The sequence below is a fragment of the Canis lupus genome, chromosome 1, assembly GCF_003254725.2.
Source record: "Canis lupus dingo isolate Sandy chromosome 1, ASM325472v2, whole genome shotgun sequence".
Lineage (NCBI taxonomy): Eukaryota > Metazoa > Chordata > Mammalia > Carnivora > Canidae > Canis > Canis lupus.
The window spans coordinates 110662951-110681028 of NC_064243.1; the positions used below are offsets into that span (position 1 = coordinate 110662951).

At 55.1% G+C, this 18078-nt stretch overlaps 1 protein-coding gene and 1 long non-coding RNA gene across 2 annotated transcripts; one reads left to right on the forward strand and one right to left on the reverse strand.

Moving 5' to 3' along the window:
• Positions 1-7967: 7967 nt before the first annotated feature.
• Positions 7968-17227, reverse strand: BCL3 (BCL3 transcription coactivator). The gene is made up of 9 exons (XM_025424713.3): positions 16840-17227; positions 14950-15103; positions 10524-10632; positions 10185-10389; positions 9992-10080; positions 9744-9821; positions 9152-9319; positions 8914-9031; positions 7968-8585 (listed from the first exon to the last, which is right to left on the reverse strand). Exons 1-9 carry the CDS (start codon positions 17093-17095, stop codon positions 8398-8400), a joined length of 1365 nt encoding a protein of 454 aa, XP_025280498.1. The 5' UTR covers positions 17096-17227; the 3' UTR covers positions 7968-8397.
• On the forward strand, positions 13358-14636 carry LOC118353821 (uncharacterized). Its single transcript, XR_004813224.2, has 2 exons — positions 13358-13844; positions 13919-14636. It is a non-coding gene; the product is annotated as an uncharacterized LOC118353821 (long non-coding RNA).
• Positions 17228-18078: the final 851 nt, after the last annotated feature.

Genomic DNA, 18078 nt, shown 5'->3' on the forward strand with positions numbered 1-18078 from the left:
ACCATTGAACTGTACACTTTATATTTTTATTTATTTATTTATTTTTAAAGGGATTAGCAGGGACAATATCCTTGCTTTATTTATTTATTTTTTAAATCTTTTTTTTAATTTTTAAAAAATTTATTTATGACAGACACAGAGAGAAAGGCAGAGACACAGGCAGAGGGAGAAGCAGGCTCCATGCAGGGAGCCCGTGGTGGCACTCCATCCCTGGTCTCCAGGATCACACCCCCGGTTGAAGGCGGCGCTAAACCGCTGGGCCACCGGGGCTGCCCCACTTTATATTTTTAAAGATTTTATTTATTCATTTGAGAGAGAGAGCACATGAGTGGGGGCAGCGGAGGGGCAGAGAGAGGGGGAAGGAGACTCCCCACTTACCACTGAGCCTGATATGGGGTTCCATCCCAGGACTCCGGGATATTGACCTGAGCAAAAGGCAGATGCTTGACTGACTGAGGCACCCGGGTGCCCCTGAATTGTACACTTTATTTTATTTTTTATTTTTTAATTTTTTAATAAATTTGCCTTGAGGAATAGATTTTTTTTTTAAAGATTTATTTATTTATTCATGAGAGACACAGAGAAAGAGAGAGAGAGAGAGAGAGGGAGAGAGGCAGAGACACAGGCAGAGGGAGAAGCAGGCCCCACACAGGGAGCCGGATGTGGGATTCCATCCTGGGACCCCGGGGTCACGCCCTGGGCCAAAGGCAGGCGCTAAATCGCTGAGCCACCCAGGGATCCCCTGAATTGTACACTTTAAATAGTTGAATTGTATGGTGTATGCATTACATCTCAATAAAGATATATTTTGGGATCCCTGGGTGGCGCAGCGGTTTGGCGCCTGCCTTTGGCCCAGGGCGCGATCCTGGAGATCCGGGATCGAATCCCACGTCGGGGTCCCGGTGCATGGAGCTTGCTGTCTCTGCCTCTCTCTCTCTCTCTCTCTGTGACTATCATAAATAAATTTAAAAAAAAAGATTTTTTTTTTAATTTCTGAAAAATAAAGTGTTTTTTTTTTAAATGTGGAGGCCAGGGCAGCCCCGGTGGCGCAGCGGTTTAGCGCCGCCTGCAGCCCAGGGCGTGATCTGGAGACCCTGGATCGAGTCCCACGTCGGGCTCTCTTTGTGGAGCCTGCTTCTCTCTCTGCCTCTCTCTCTCTCTGCATCTCTATGAATAAATAAATAAAATATTAAAAAAAAAAAAAAAGCGGAGGCCAGGGCACCTGGGTGGCTCAGTGGTTGAGTGTCAGCTCTTGGCTCAGGTCGTGATCCCGGGGTCCTGGGATCGAGTTCCCCTGCGGGCTCCCCACAGGGAATAAAATCTTTAAAAATAAATAAATAAATAAAAATAAAAAATAAAACAGTGTGGAGGCCAGGCCCCAGTATAGCCACGAGAGGGCGCTCCAAGTACAAACTTACCTCCTCCCTTGGGAAAGTCTCTCAAGCCACGCCCCCAGACCCTGGCCACACCTCCGGGGCCCTGGCCACGCCCCAAGGTTCCGACCGCCCTTCAGGCTGCAGCCCGCTCTTCATCCCAGCCAGGCCTCTGCGTCTGGTCACGCCCCCTGACCACGCCCCAAGGCCCGGGTCGTGCCCCGAAGCCTTGTCTGAAGCAGCAAATTCACCCTCCCAGCTCCTGAAACTCTGACCACAAATGCATGACAGATTTAGATACTCATGGAAACACAAAGCCTTGAACCTTCAACTTTTAAACCATGACTTTTTAATTTGCAATCATTTTTTCTCTTTGGAAATGATTTCATTTTATTTATTTATTTTAAATGTTTTATTTATTTATTCATGAGAGACACAGAGAGAGAAAGGCAGAGGGAGAAGCAGGCTCCATGCAGGGAGCCTGATGTGGACTCGATTCAGGGCCTCCAGGATCACGCCCTGGGCCAAAGGCAGGCTCCAAACCGCTGAGCCATCCAAGAATCCCCATATTTTATTATTTTTTTAAAGAGCACTGGCTCTGCCCTTTTTAAAAAAAAAAAAAAACAGATTTAATGTATTTATTCATGAGAGACACAGAGAGAGAAAGGCACAGACACAGGCAGAGGGAGAAGGAGGCTCCCTGTGGGGAGCCCCATGCAGGACCCCAGGATCACGACCTGAACCCAAGGCAGATGCTCAACCTCTGAGCCATCCAGGCGTCCCCTGAAATCATTTTAAGCTTCTAGGAAAGTAGCAACAACAGGACGAAGACTTCTCATGTGGCCTTCACCCAGATTCACCAATTGTTAACAATTGCTCGTGTGCTCTATCATTGGCTCTCTCTGCTTTTCTCCCCTCTGAACTATTATTGGAGGGTGAGTTTCAGACATCAAGCCCCTTTGCCCCTAAACACTTATATTTCCACTCATAAGGATGTTCTCAGACACAAGTCTGAGACATATGTCCATAAAATCAGGACATTTGACCGCCGTACAGGACTGGTGTCTAACAGTGCAGCCTAGACTCACTTTACCAGTTTTGCCTCCAAACTATCCTTCCTCGCAAAACGTTTTTTTCTCCCCAGTATCCAAACCAAGGCTGTGAGTTGGATTCAGTTTACTGTCTTCTTCGACTCTGTCTGGTATGATTGTTCCGACTTTCTCTGTGTTTTGCAAGGTTGACATTTTTTAACATGCCAGGTCAGTTCTTTTGTAAGATGTCCCCCTGGGTTTTGAGTTTATCTGATATTTCCTCATCATTAGATTTTGGTGGCAAGAATATTCCAGAAGAGATGTCGTGTCCGTCTGGGTGCATAGACCCAGACTGCATCTCAGAAGGCACAGGATGTTGGTCATTCCATGACTGGTGACAAATTCCATCGCTTGGTTATGATGAATCCCAGAATCCTGGACCCATAAGCTCACCGAGTCACTTTTACCCTCCCATGGCCTCAGTTTCTCTTTTTGTAAAATGGAGGCGTGGCTTACGTGAGGGTCTGCAAACACACCTAACCAGCAGATGTGTTCTGCTTCATTGGCACGCTCTTAAATTCGTTTCTCGGGAATGGCACTGGCATCGATGATTTAGCAGATTTCACACATGCACCTGGAAGAGACATTCTCTGACTGAGTGTCTGGATTTACCCAAGGTGGTGATAGTAAGTGAAACTTTGTAGCAGGGGCTGGGGCCCCCCGAGAAATGCATTTGAAAATGTGACTTTTGGCTTTTGAATGTTAGGGCTGACTGTCAGAGACAAGGTGAGCAGGCTTGGTAGCAGTGGGTGAGGGGTGTGTGCTTAATCCTGTGAGGTCTGGGGGGCTAGAGACCCTGTATGGGGACCTCCTCCCCGCTCCTGAGTCTGCTCTTCTGCAAGGGAAGGGATGGTTGTTAAGGGGGATGGGTGTGTAAGGACACGCGCCCAGTCCCAAGGTCAGGAGGCTGAGAGGGGATTTCCGTGTGTGGAGAAGCTAGATCCTTTGTTTTAGAGAAGTAACTTACCAGGGTCAGTGCTGGGTTCAGCTCTTGAACCTGGAGATAGTTTCTCTCACACAAAGAGGCTCATCACCCACAGCCTGGACTCACAAGGACGAGGAGATTCCCAGCACGCACTCTAGGATAATGGGCCAGGCCCGGCACCCATACTCCCATTAAATCCTCATCAACTCGGGGCACCCCGGGGGGCATCTGACTCTTGATTTCTGCTCAGGTCATGATCTCAGGGTCCTGGGATTGAGCCTCAGGTTGGGCCCTGTGCTCAGTGGGGAGCCTGTTTCTCCCTCTCCCTCTCCCCGCCACTCCCCCTGCTTGTGCGCTCCCTGTCAAATAAATAAATAAAATCTTAAAAAAAAATCCTCCTGACAAACTGGCATGGTGGCACCGTTATTATGCCTCCTTTCTACAGATGAGGAAACAGGCTCAGGCCTGAGATGTCATCTGATCAAGGTCACACAGCCAGGAAATGGAAAGGCAAGACTCGAACTCAGTCCTGACTCCAGACCCTGTGCTCTCAATGCCACACCTGCTTGTTATCCTTTCCAGTAGCCCACAACGCGTGCATGGGTGCATGCCTTGCGTGTCCAGTTAAAATAATAGTTGCAACCATGCACGGCTTTTCTGCATGGTGAGAGGGCCCCGTGATTATGAGCATGGACTTTGGAGGCACAGACCTGGGCTTGGACAGGAGATTTCCAATCTGGCTTTCAGTTTTTTCATCTGGAATATGGATGTTGTCATGGCCAGTAAATGGCTGCTAATATTTACGTTTCTTTCTTTTTTTTTTTTTTTAAGATTGTATTTATTTGAGAGAGAAAAAGCACACGCGAACTGGGGGGGGGGGAGGGGACAGAGGGAGAGGAAGAAAGAAGCAGGCTCCCCCCTGAGCAGGGAGCAGATGTGGGACTTGATCCCTGGACCCTAGGATCATGACCTGAGCCAAAGCATTGCCCAACCAACTGAGCCACTCAGATGTCCCTATGTTTGTTTGTTTCTTTCTTTCTTTCTTTCTTTTTTAAGATTTTATTTATTTATTCAGAAACAGAGAGAGAGAGAGAGAGAGAGGCAGAGGGAGAAGCAGGCTCCATGCTGGGAGCCTGACGTGGGACTCGATCCTGGGTCTCCAGGATTAGGCCCTGGGCTGAAGGCGGTGCTAAACTGCCTAGCCACCTGGGCTGCCCAGCCCCTATGTTTCTATGAATACCCTCAAAGGGGTCATACAAGGTGATATGAGACTAGATGCAGCCAGAATCACAGAGGCCAGAGTAGGGGGTGGGGGTGGGGGAGGCTCATTCATCCACCCATCACTTCTCAAGGGTATGCTTCATGCCAGGCAGTGTGCTGGCTGCTGTGGGGGGCCGCAGGGAAGAAGGCCCTGTACTGCCCTCCCATGGCTGACGCTCTGTGGGAGAGACACTCATTGTGAGTGGCCTTATGTGTGTGTGTGGATCATCGCACAGGAAATTCTCACATGCAGCAGCTTGCAGGGCCGAACAGTCACCCTCCATAGTGGGAATGGTGGTTCTTCCTCCCCCCAGAATACATCCCTATCCTAACCCTTGGAACTTGCGAATATGACCTTACTTGGAAATAAGGTCTTTGCAGATGCAATTAAGGGAAGGATCTCTTGGGTTATCTACATGGGCCCTAAATCCATTGACATACATGTCCTTACAGGAGGCAGCAGAGGAGACCAGACACATCCAGGAGAGGGCGGAGGAAGATGTAGCCCTGAGCCCAGGAACGCTGGAACATGGGGGCCCAGCAGCTGCTGGAAGGAGCAAGGCACCTTTGGAGGGAGTGTGCCCCTGCCGACTCCTTGATTTCAGACCTCTGGCCTCTAGAACTGTGAGAGGATAACTTTCTGTTGCTTTACGCCTCCTTGTTTGTGGCCATTTGTTACAGCAGCCCATAGGAAGCAAGTGGACCTTCCAAGGTCAGGCACCTGCAAGGCTGCTGTGACCCAGGAGCAGGCTCAGAAACACCGGTACATGGTCCTAAACACATACAAAGACGTACAGCCAGCTAAGTCAGGGACCAGGATAGGTCACCCAGGGAGAGTGCACCCCAAAGCATGTGCATGCGAATGCATGTGCATATGTGTACGCACTCCCATGTGCATGCTCATACACTCGGTCATTCCTAACATTGTCTCCCAAGAAGATATTAAGGCAGTCAGCCCCAAAGATACAACATGTCATGGAGTGGTGTCAGCAGAAATGTCACAGTGGCCAAGACAGAAGAAGAACCAGAGGTTTGGGACGCCTGGGTGGCTCAGCGGTTAAGCATCCGACTTCAGCTCCGGGCATGATCCTGGAGTCTCGGGATTGAATCCCACATCAGGCTCCCTGCATGGGACCTGCTTATGTCTCTGCCTCTCTCTCAGTGTCTCATGAATAAATAAATAAAATCAAAGATAAATAATCTTTGATTTTATTTATTTATTCATGAGAGACACAGAGAGAGAGAGAGAGAGAGAGAAGTAGAGACACAGGCAGAGGGAGAAGCAGGCTCCACACAGAAGCCTGACATGGGACTCGATCCTGGGACTCCAGGATCATGCTCTGGGTCAAAGGCAGGCACTAAGCCACTGAGCCACCCAGGGATTCCCTTTTTTTTTTTTAAAGAAGAGCCAGAGGTTCAGGGAGGCCCCGGAGAAAAAGGAAGGAAGGAAGGAAGGAAAAAGAAAAGAAAAGAAAAGAAAAGAAAAGAAAAGAAAAGAAAAGAAAAGAAAAGAAAAGAAAGAAAAGAAAAGAACTCACCATCATTCAGAAATGCACACACGCATGCCAATAGAATTGGACCATGGTTGGACCAGCTTCTCCCACAAGACACCCCTTTCATCAAGGTTGGGGACAGTGGATACCAACGTAGATTTGAGTTCCTCCTTGGGGGTGCCAGCTTGTCCTCGGTCTCCTCCACCCTACATCTATCTTCTTTCCGGTGTTCAAATTCCTGTAACAAGTCTCTTATCCATATACCCACTTCCTAGTAATGTTGCTTTTCTGATTGAAGCATGGGGTGGGCTGAATAAAGGCTCTGAAAGATCCCTATATTCTAATCCCTGCGATCTGTGGAAGTTACTTTAAATGGCAAAAGAGACTTTGCAGATGTGATGAAATTAAGGATCTTGAGATGAAGAGAGGAACTTAGATTATCTCAGTGGGTCCAGTATAATTGCAGGGTCCTTCTAAGAAGGAGGCAGGAGGTCTGGGTGGAAGTGCGGATGAAGGGGCGCTTGGGTGGCTCCCTGGGTTGAGCATCCGTCATGATCTCAGGGTCACAAGATTGAGCCCCATGTCAGGCTCTGTGCTTAGCACAGAGTCTGCTTGAGATTCTCTCCCTTTGCACTTTCCTCCTGATCTCTCTTTTGCTCTATCAAATAAATTAGTAATAAAATCTTTAAAAAGGTGGGGGGGATGGCTGTGTGGCTTAGCAGTTGACCATCTGCCTTCAGCTCAGGTCATGATCCTGGGGCCCTGGGATTGAGTCCTGCATTGGGCTCCCCACAGGAAGCCTGCTTCTCCCTCTGCCCATGTCTCTCTCTCATGAATAAATAAATAAAATCTTTTTAAAAGTGCAGATGGAAGCAAGAGGTCAAAGTGATAGAAGGGACCATGAGACAAGGAACGCAGCCTCTAGAAGCTGAAAAAGGCAAGGAGGTGGATTCTCCCCTAGAGCTTCCAGAAGGAAACAGCCCTGCTGACACTTTGACATTGGGCCAATGAAACTGATTTCGGACTTCTGACCTCTAGAACTGTAAGTGAATCAATCCGTTATTTTAAGCCACTAAATTGGTGGTGCTTTGTGACAGGGGTGATGGGAGATGAATACAAATGTTAAGTGTGATAAAGAAGTGACACATCCACAGAGTTAAGACCCAAACATTGTTATGTCAGGGGGGCTCTGGAATTGCTGAGTCAAACACACGGTGGACCAAGCAAGGCAGTCATACAAAGAATCACACGATGACCACAGGTTTCAATGTTGGGAACACTCACAACTGCTACACACACACACACACACATACACACAGGCCCAGAGACCATCAATCACATGACAGTCAGCTCCCCAACTGGGACCCACAAACCTCAGAAACACACATACAAGGGGCACCTGGGTAGCTCAGTTGTTGAGCCTCTGCCATGACCTCAGGTCATGATCCTGGGGTCCTGGGATCGAGTCCCGCAGGGAGCCTGCTTCTCCCTCTGCCTGTCTCTCTGCCTTTCTCTGTCTCTCATGAATAAATAAATAAAAACACACACACACACACATGCAGACACCTGGGGTCACTATGGAATCCGAAATGGTGCCCCGGAAGGATGTCACACACTACGTCGTCCTCAGAAATGGTGGCACAGTGACACAACAGAATGGGCAAACTAGAAGTGCCAGGGTCACCCACATGTACCATCATTACCATCATCAGTCTGAGACCCACAAGGTCACTCATGGAGTCAGCTGGGTAGGACGTACAGCTGTGCACACACACAAACACACTTCCTCCAGACCTCCCGTGAAAGAGGCCCTGCCAAGCCTGGGTATGGTACAAAAATAGTTTATTACAAAAGAAATCCAACCAAAATGCCTAATAATTTACATTGTTATCAGTGCCTGGCTATGGCCCATCTCCCCCTCCTCACCCAGCTGGGGGGGTGGGGGGAGGGGAGTGACTATTCCCTGGTTCCACCAGCTCTGGGGGAGGAGAAGGAATCTGGGTGGAATTCCAGACAGGGGACTGGCGCCTGAGAATAACAGGGGTAAAAGGCCTGGGGGGGCCACAAGTTGAGTGGAGGCAGGAGAATATCTTTGCTCAGAAGAGGGGGCTTATGGGTACATGCTTGTGCCTCTGTGCAAATCCTGGTCCTGAAGGGGGGGGGCAGAGTAAGGTCTTCACAGTTTCTAGGAGGGTTGACCCCACAGGGCAGGGAGGTCCCTCCGCATGAGTCTGAGATCTGCCCCCCCATCCCTCTCAGCTGCCTCCTGGAGCTGGCGAGGGAGGCACTGGCCGGCCAGGGGCTCGGAGGACCCCAGCGAAGGGCAGGAAGGCAGGTGGAGATGAGGGAGGAAGGAAGAAACTGGGGGGAGCCATGGGGAATCCAGGCGGGTCCTTGGGAGGAGACTGGGAGGGCGAGGAGGAGGGGGACGCAGAAAGGAGACCTGTGGGGAGAAGAAAGTGGTGAGCACCAGATCCGGACACAAGGTGCTAGGCCTGCTCTGGGGGTCTGGGGAAGGGTACGGGGCCTGGAAGGTTCCGGGGGGAGGAGGGGAAGGGGTCTGGAGGGTTCCAGGGGAGGAGGGAAGGGGGCCTGGAGGGTTGAGGAGGGGAGGGGGCCTGGAGGGTTGAGGAGGGGAGGGGGCCTGGAGGGTTCCAGGGGGGCAGGGAAGGGTACACAGGCCTGGAGGGTTCCGGGGGAGGAGGGGTGGGGGCCTGGAGGGTTGTGGGGGGGGGCGCTGAGAGGTTGGTGGCAGGGAGCTCGGTCCTCACCGTTGGAGCTGAGGAGGCTGCTGCTCTCGGGGGAGGTGGTGGCGCTGCGTTCCGGGGAGGGCTCTGGCTGTGATGCGGGCGCCGGCCGGGTCGCCTTCCCCCTCAGGATGTCGATGACCTGCAGGAAGATGGGGGTCACCACCGGGCGGCTCCGGCCCGCGCTGCTCGCTCTCACCGGGGCTCTCGCGGGGCGGGCGTCGCCCGGGGTCCCGTCCGCGCCCGCTCCCCGCGCACTCACCCGGCGGCTGCGCGCCACCATGAGCGGCGTGTCGTTGTGGCAGTTCTTGAGGCCGCTGTCGGCGCCGCTGCGGACCAGCGTGCGCACCAGCGGGAGGAGCCCGCGGCCGGACGCCGAGTGCAGCGCCGAGCTGCCCGAGTACATCTGCGCGTTCACGTTGGCGCCGTGCTGCGGGGCGGGAGGGTCGCGTCAGGGGGGACGGCGGGGACGGCCGCCGCGGGGGTGCGCGGCAGGGGGCGGGGGCGGGGCCCGGGCTGACCACCCGGGGCTGGACGCGGCCGCTCGGAGTGGGGGCGCCCCCGGAGGGAGGGAAGGTCCAGAGGCGAGGCGGGCGCAAGGACAGCGCGGGACGCAGGGTGAGCAAGGCCGTCGTCGCTGCAGCGGGCCTGGCTCGTTCTGGGGGCGGGGGAAGGCAAGCGAGAAGGCCCCGGACAAGAGGGCAGCCTCGGGGCTGAAGGCAGAGGGTTGACACAACGAGGCCTAGAAGGAGGGGGCAGATCTGGAAGCGGAGCCAGAGCGGGGGCCAGAGCTGGAGCGCAGGCTGCGTGCCGCGGCCGAGAGCGGGGAGAGGCCCGCGCGGGCGCCGACCCACCTGCAGCAGCAGCTGCACCATACTAAGGCTGTTGTTTTCCACTGCGTGGATGAGCGGGGAGCGGCCGCTTTTAATGTCCTGCAGGAGGGAGGGAAGCTCTTTGAGCCTCTCCGAGCTCTGCCCAATCAGCCGGCCCCGTATCCCAGGCTCTTGGTCCAGCACCTCAATCCCACCCCACCCACTCGCGGTCTCCCACGCAAGCCCCGCCCCCACGCTCCTCCTGCCGAGCCGCGGCCGCGCCTGCTCACCACCGCGTCGATGTCAGCACCTCGCTCCAGCAAGAGCAGCACGGCTTCGGGGCACTGCATGTTCACGGCCACGTGCAGGGCGGTGAGCCCTGAGGGACAGGAATTCTCAGTTAACCTGGGCCAGGGGCGCTGGACCCCAGAAGGACCTCAGGTCTTGCCAGACAGCCCCACCGGCGCCGGGGTAGGTGCTCACCGTCGTAGTTGCGGGCCTCCAGGTCCACGGTGCCCGGGGCTGCGCTGTCCAGAAGGGCCCGCAGGCACGTCGGGCTGCGGTGCTCACAGGCCAGGTGGGCTGCCGTCTGGCCATGGCGGTCCAGGGCCATGGGACTGGCACCCGCCATCACTAGGAGCCGCACCATCGATGGCAGTGTGGTGATCACAGCCAGGTGTAGCGGTGTCTGTGGAACAGAGACTATGAGGAACCTGCTTGGACCTGTGTCCCCAGTCTTGTCTCTGAGGATCTCCGAGTCTGGATCCCCAGCTTCTAGGACTTAGTCCTCTCTTCCATCGGATCCAAGCCCCCCAGGCTCACCTGTCGCAGGTTGTTGTAGATATCTAGCTCTCGGCCCCCATGCTGGAAGAGGTTGACAAGCCGATGTACAGCTGGCAGGTTGCCCTGCACCACCGCAATGTGGAGTGGCCTGGGGGATCACAAGCATTAGGGGTGGTCATCTCTCACCTCCATACGCTGAGTGGTGCTAACTCCCAACATGTGCTGGGGAGTTTGAAAGTATATACAGAATCCACCCACTTTTCCTGACCCTCACTCCCTCCCTCCCGGTTCAGCCACCATCACCTCCCTCCTGGACTGTTCGCTCCTCACTGGCCTCCTTGCTTCCGCCTCTGCCCTGCTGTCTGTCTCCCACATAGCAGCCAGAGAGACCCTTTTGCAACCTAAATCAGGTCAAGTGCCGCTTCTGCTCAGAACTCTCAGAATCAAGGCCAAACAGGCCCCATGTGATCTTGCCTCCCCTCTTCCATCCCTTTGATTTCTTCTCCATCTGCTCTCTTCACTCTGCTTGGCTTCCTTGCTGTTCCTCAAGCAAAACTAGCATGCTTGCCCCTCAGGGCCTTTGTTTTTTTTTTTTTGCCCCTCAGGGCCTTTGCATTGACTGTTCCCTCTGCCTGGAACTGTCATCCCCCAGATACCCCCAGGGCCTTTGCACTGGTTGTTCCCTCTGCCTGGAACAGTCATCCCCCAGATAATCTGCACTGCGTAGTTCCCCTCATTTGGGCCTCTGCTAAAATGGTATGGCCACCTCCCCTTCCCCCCTCCCCTGCCTAATTTTCCTCTACATCATCACCCAACATTGTAGTTTATTTGTTTCCTGTCTGAATCTCTGAAGCTAGAATGTCAGCTCCACCAGGGCAGGGCATTTTGTCTGCTTTGGTCACTGCCCAGTGCCTAGGACTGCAGCTGGTGCTGAGCAGGTGCTCCACAAACATGCACTGAATAAATGAATCCGTCACAGTGATCCCTGGCCATCCTTGAGGCCGGTGAGCTTGTTCCCACCTCTCTCTAGGGCCCCAGGGAAGTACTCTCCATCTGTTGTGACTGCATGTTACGCTCAGCCTCCAACCCAGAAGCATTTGTGTGGAGGAATTTTTGCCCAAAGGGGAGGTGGGAGTACTGGGATGGAGTCATTGTTCTGGACACTGGCTGCACAACTCAGATTCCCTCCTTCCGGACCAAAGGACTCACTCTCCCAGCTTCTGGGAAGGTTGTCGCCTATCAGCTCTCTCCGGGAATTACCCTCTGCTGAAAAGCACTGCTTGCCTGGGTCATGAGTGGGGGCAGCTGCCATCCCGTGGCATCCAGTGACTGGTCAGTGCTGGCATAGAGGGCCTAGTCTTCTGGCCCCATCTCTAGAGGCCACAGCAGCTGCTCTATTCCCCATTGGACAGCTAAGGCCCTGCTGAGACTCCCAACAGCCCCATTTCTGCCCAGTTCTTCCTTCATCCCCACTGGCATGGATCTGGAAAATATTTCCCAATAACCAGAGCCATGCTAAGGCAGGTGAACCTTCCCATTGTGAAATGTGCTTCCAGAATCCGCATTTTAAACTAGCTCTCTAAGTGCTTCGGTGACGGGTGACGGTGGAGAGAGATCGTGCAGGAACCTCAACCCCCCCCCCCGCCCCGCCCCCCGCCGCCCCCGCTCCCGGGGCTGGTGGCTTTGGGGGGCTAACCAGGCCAGGGTTGCAGCTGTTTGTGCTAGAGCAAAGTCACGTGCCCCTCCGGTTTTCTCCTTGGTACCTTAGAGCCCACAATAGCGCCCACCTCCCAAGAGGCGCTTTGCAGGTGAAATGCGGAACCTGGATCCCGAATCGTGAAAGCCAAATTTAAAAGGAAAATGTTGGGGGAGGGGCGGACCTAGGCCTGGGGTGTGTGTGGGGGGTGGGGGTGGGCGGAGAAAGGTTCCTTTCCCTCCCTCCATCTCCCAGGAAGCCTGGCCTGGGTCCCTCTCGGGGCGGGCGGGGTTAAGTGAGGGCAGAGGGAGCGAATGATTTCAGAGAAACCGTCCAGGCCTGAGTTCCCATAAACGCGCGGGCTGCAGGGGGTGGGGCGGGGCTGGAGGAAGTGGGGACGGGAGGGGCGGCCCAGCCCTCGGACTTCCAGTAACAGGTCTGCTGGGCGGGGCTCCGCTTCCTGCTCCCGGGGGAGGGAAGCCTCCCGCCGGGGATCTACCCCGGCCACCCCCGGCACCCCCACTTCCATCCTCGCGTGGGGTGGAGCAGGAGGGAGGCCAAACAAAAAGACCAAGCTTTCCTGGGTGGGGGTGGCGGGGAGGACCCCAAGTTTTCCAGCCTAAGGGCCCCTTTGGAACTCCACCCTTCTGAGCTCTGCCTCCAGCTGGCTCCCTATCCCCCATATCCCGGCATCCACCCCCGAGATCTCTTAGGACCCGAATACGGTGCCCTAACTCTTTGCAGATACCAGCTTTCCCAGTCGCTGGACGCTGTTCCTTAACGCCTCAGGGGTCAAGGAATACAGTACCCCGACCTCTGCTCTTCTCTACCTTCCCAGTGCCCCGAGATTCTTGCTCTCTCGAGTCCCTAGAAGTCCAGGCTCCCCACGAAGCTCTGCTGCTTTGGGGACCCAGACTCAGCGTGTCCCCCTCCCCCACCCCCAGGCTAGCCAGCTGTCCATTCCGGTAAGGTCTCGGCCCCAGCGGAAAGGGGTTAAGGTTAGATTGAACGCCAGGAGGGGGAGGCTGCGAGTGAGTGACGGCTGCTGACGTGGGGGAGGCAGAGCAGCTGGGCTGCGGTCAAGTTCTGCGGGAAGGGATTTCCCCCAACAGGCAGCTGAGGCTGAAGTGTTTGCTTTGGAGGGGAGGGGGGAGAGCGGGGGAGGGCAGGGGAGGGCGGGTGGGGCGCAGCATTTGAGGCTGGTTGTGCCAATGGCCTTCTGCACCCTGCATTCGCAGGCTGCAAACAAATCACCCCTGGGGGCAGATACAAATAAAATGTATTTCACAGATGACCCCAGAGGTACCCACAGTGGGAGGGAACTAGTTTTATTCAGCCTTTTAGGTATCTTGGGCACTTTCTCCTGCTTGGACTCACAGGATGGCCCACAACCACCCCGGGAGCTCTGTTAGAACACCCCATCCCCCTGCATAGAGGACCTACTGTGTGCTTGGCCCTGGCCTATGTTCTATGCGCATGGGCATCAACTGCACTGAATCCTAATTTTCATAGGTCCTGTATGAGCCCCGATTTCCAGAAAGGGAAAATCTGAGGCTCAGGGATGTGAAGTCACAAGTTGGCCAGTGATGGCCCCTTTTTCTGCAGCAATGAGCCTGTCCATTCCATCCCTACCTTTGGTTTCCAGTCCCCAAACCAATTCCCAGGTAAGCGCTTTATAGAAGAGATTTCTTGTGTGCCTCACAGACTTTTACACGCTTACAGTTCTTGTTTTTGACAGGGGAAAACTCTGGCCGAGAACGGTGAGAATGTGGCCAGCTGAAATTCAAACCTAGGTGGAGAAGTAATAATCGATGGTCAAGTGTGTTGAGCGCTGACTATGCACTGGGCACAGAGCTAAACCCTTCCTTGCAGGGGTTCTCAGCTGCCTCAAGGGCACGTTTTCAACTGCAGGTGATGATGAACTATGGAATTTGTGAAATCGGTTTAAGGGATCCTCAAATCAATCGACTGACCTCTGACCCTGAAACAGTGGAAGAGTCTAGAATAGAAAATACAAAGTAGATCCCATCTATTAAGGGGGTCTCTTGTTCTGCGCAATTTTTACTTCTATGTGTGTACGTGTGCTGGGTTTAACATAAAGTATATCATAGCAATGATATTAATTAATGAGTACTTACTGAGTTCTTATAACCTACCAGGCTCAGTGCTAAGAGCTTAACATGTATAATTCATATATAACAAATCAATCAATGAAATATCTTTCTCCTGTTTGGAGTTTTAAAAAGAATTTTGGGGTATATTTGGGTACCTTTGATTATTTTATTTTTTAAAAATCATCCCCAGGACGCCTGGGTGGCTTAGTGGTTGATCGTCTGCCTTCCGCTCAGGGTGTGATCCCAGGATCGGGGATCAAGTCCCATGTCTGGCTCCTTGCATGGAGTCGGCTTCACCCTCTGCCTTTGTCTCTGCGTCTCTCTCTGTCTCTCTCTGTCTCTCATGAATAAATAAGTAAATAAATAAATAAATAAATCTTAAAAAAAAAAAGTTATCCCCATACCCAATGTGGGGCTTGAACTCACAACCCTGGGATCAAGAGTTGCATGTTCTATCGACGGAGCCAGCCGGGCGCCCCTCTCATGCTTGGATTTGGATAAAAATTTTGTAGCTGCCTGCTTCAAAAACAGTCCTAGGAGGTAAGCGCTCAGGTTGCCCATTTTTCAGAGAGGAAGCTGAGTGCCCCTGTGTGGTGGTGGGTGAGGTGGGCGGAGGGCTGGCTCTTCCATTTATGGGGGGGGGGGCTTTACTCACGTGTCTCCGTCCTCATCTGCATGGGTGGCCACAGCGATGTCAGCCGACAAGGGATGTTCCATGGAGTACACCATGGAGTACAGGGGTGTAGGCAGGTTCAGGAGAGGGAAGAGGGAGCCCATATTCGGGGTGGGGTATATGGGAAGTAAAGGTCCTGGACAGAAGGAAGGACAAGGGTGAGGCCAAGCTCACAGACCCTCAACCCGCCCCCTACCTCCAGACCTTCGCTCCTGCTGCCCTGTTTGCTAAGGTCCCTTTTGCATTTCATACCAGGCCCGAAAGGCCCAAGACAAAGTGGCCTTTCACATCCATCTGGGGTCCAGCAGCTTCCCCCTTCACTGTCCTCCGTGAGCCCTGGTCACTGTCATTATCACTTATCTCTTCATGTGTCTGACTCCCCATCTCCTCCTAGGCAGAGTTCCTTAAGGACAGGCCTGAGCCCCATCATCACCCAGCAGGGGGACCTGAGGGCCTGTTTGCCTAGTAAATTTGTGGCTGAGGGAAGTAAGAATGGATGAAACACTGGGTGTTGGGTGACTGTGTAGAGAGTTGGGGAGAAGGGTGGGTGGGTCAGAAGGAGACGAACAATGTCAGATGCCAACCATGGCAGCAGTTGAAGCCATATCCACCCATCACACAGATGGGGAAAACTGAGGCCTGGCTTCTCATGCAGGGAATGGGAAAGAGGAGGCAGTGGCAAGCCTCCTGATGCACACCCTGAGGTTTTCTAACTTGCTCTACTCTGATGGTGTGGAAGGTGCAGGAACTGGGCCAAAGTCTGGAGGCACTAGGCATGGGCTTTCTGCAGCTTTGGGGCCACTCAGGGATGGGTGATGTGGGGACAGCTGTGGTAAGGGATGCCCCTTCCTTGAGATCAGGGATGGAGACAGGGAGAATGCTGTTTGGCCTCCTCTCTCATCTCCTGATCTTTGGGGGCCCCCATTCATGCACCCCCAAGTTTGCAGACCCTTGTATCTCCAGTACCGGGCCTTGGTGTCCTGCAGCTTTTTGCCTGGACACCCCTTAATTCTTCATCCTGACCCTAAATCCTTCACTCCCAGAATCGCCCGGTCCTGCCCCCCATTCCTAGAACCCTCCATTCCCAAGCCTTGACTTTGTGGCCACCTGACTTTGTGACCTCCAATGAGACCTTGAGCCTGTGTGACCATACATAACTGGTGCCCAGGACCCCAGATTCTCTGTCCTGCTGGCTCCTCAGGACCCCTACTATCTGCGTCTGTTTCCTTGGATCCTTGTGATTCCAGATATTGGGGTGCTTAAACTCTGTTCTCCTGATTCCCACCAGTCCCTGAGATCATGGTTCCTGAGATTTTGATGTGCTGACACCTCCCATATCTGACTTCTTAGAACCCGAGTCACTGTTTCTCTGACTTCCTTTGACACCACATACCTGGATGCCAGGAACCCCAGTTTCTTGGGCCAAAGCACTGAGTCTTTATAATCCTCAATATCTGGGTTCTAAAGAGCTTATAACTGTGTTCTTGGGACTATAGGCTCTGCCCCCTTGATTCCGCAAGAATCTGTCCCTATCTGTCCTGCTGGGCACTGTCCCCTGGGTCTTCCTATCGTGGCTTTCAGACTGGGCTCTGTCCCCCAGGACCCCCTGACACCCGGTGTCCTGGGACCCCCATATCTATGTCGGAAGGCACTGCTCCCTGAGGTTCCCATGACCGTGTCCCCGGGACCTCAGGCCCTGCTCCCTCGCAGCTCCCCAGAGCCCGAGGTCCTTGGGACCTTGGATTCCGTCGCCCCTGTTTCTCAGCTCCCTGGGGAGCCCCTGTATTTGCATCCTGATCTCTGTTGCCTGGCTCTGGTGACCCTGCGCCCTGTCTGACCCCCACCTGGCCCGGACCCGTGGGAGCCACTCACCCTGGTAGTAAAGCGCCTCTGGCCGGGCCAGTCCGTGGGGGGCCGCGGGGACCGCCGGGGAGTCGGGGCCGCCGCCCAGGGGATCCGGGCCGACTACTGGGCCCGCGGCGCCGCGGGGGGCGGCGGGTTCCGGGGAGGGCTCGCGCAGAGGGCGCTTGCGGAGCGGCAGCGCGGCGCCCGGGGGCCCGGCGGCCTTGGGCCGGGTGCGCAGGTCCACGGGCCCCTCGTCCATGGCCCCCGCGGGGCATCGGGGCATGGGGCCGCCGGAGACGGCGGCCGAGCGGGCGGCCGGAGCGCTGCTCGGCTCGGCGGCACCGGAGGGTGGCTGCGCCGGGCGCCGGGACTTCCCCTGCCGCCGGCTGAACTGAAGGGACTTTTGTCGGCCGGGGCGGTGCCGGTCGCCCGCCTCCCCGCCCCCGGCCCCCCCGGGGCCACCCGTCCGCCCCAGGGGTTTCCTGGACCCGCCGCCGCTCCCGCCGCCCCGCGGTGCTGCCCTCCGAGCGTCCCGCCCGCGCCGCGCCCCGCGCCCGCCCCCTCCCGACCCGCGGCGCCCCCGGCGGCTGGGCCCCGGCGCTGGTGGGGGGGCAGGGGGCGGGGTCGGGGGCCGGGGTCCCCACCCTTGCGGCTGCGGGCCTCTCGCGGGCGCTGCCTCAGTGTTTTGCTCTTTCTGGCTACTTGTCTCTATCTCTGTAGCTCTGTATCTGGGTCTCTGCGGGCTGGAGACGTGTCTTTCTGGGTCTCTCGCTCTCTGTCTCTCTGTCCTCTGTGCCTCTCACCATCTCTCTCTGTCTCCTGTCTCCTGTCTCCTGGGTACGGTCTGATCTCAGCTTCTCCCACAGGGAGGGGTTCCAGGAGGCCCCGGGCTCACTAGGACGCGGGTTCGAGTCCCGACTCCCACTTCCTCGCCGGGGTGACCTTGACCAGGCACTTCCCTCCGCCGAGCCGTTTCCTCCTTTGCGGGAGGAAAAAGACGCACCCAGGTCAGGGACTGCCCTCGGCAGGCGCCCAGCAGCGCGGACGGTAGTGCCTGCCATCCCTCTGCCTGCCCTGTCGCCATCCCGGCCTCCTCCGTGTGGCCCAGCCGTGCGTCAGAACTTCGCTTCAGGGGATGGGGTGCACAGTGGGTCTCGGCCTGAAGGGCCCCTCTACCCAGCTCGAGCTTCTGGGCGAAGAGATCGATCGGGAGAGACCCGGGGAGGGAGAGACGAGGAAGACAGCAAGGGACGTGGAGACGCGGCG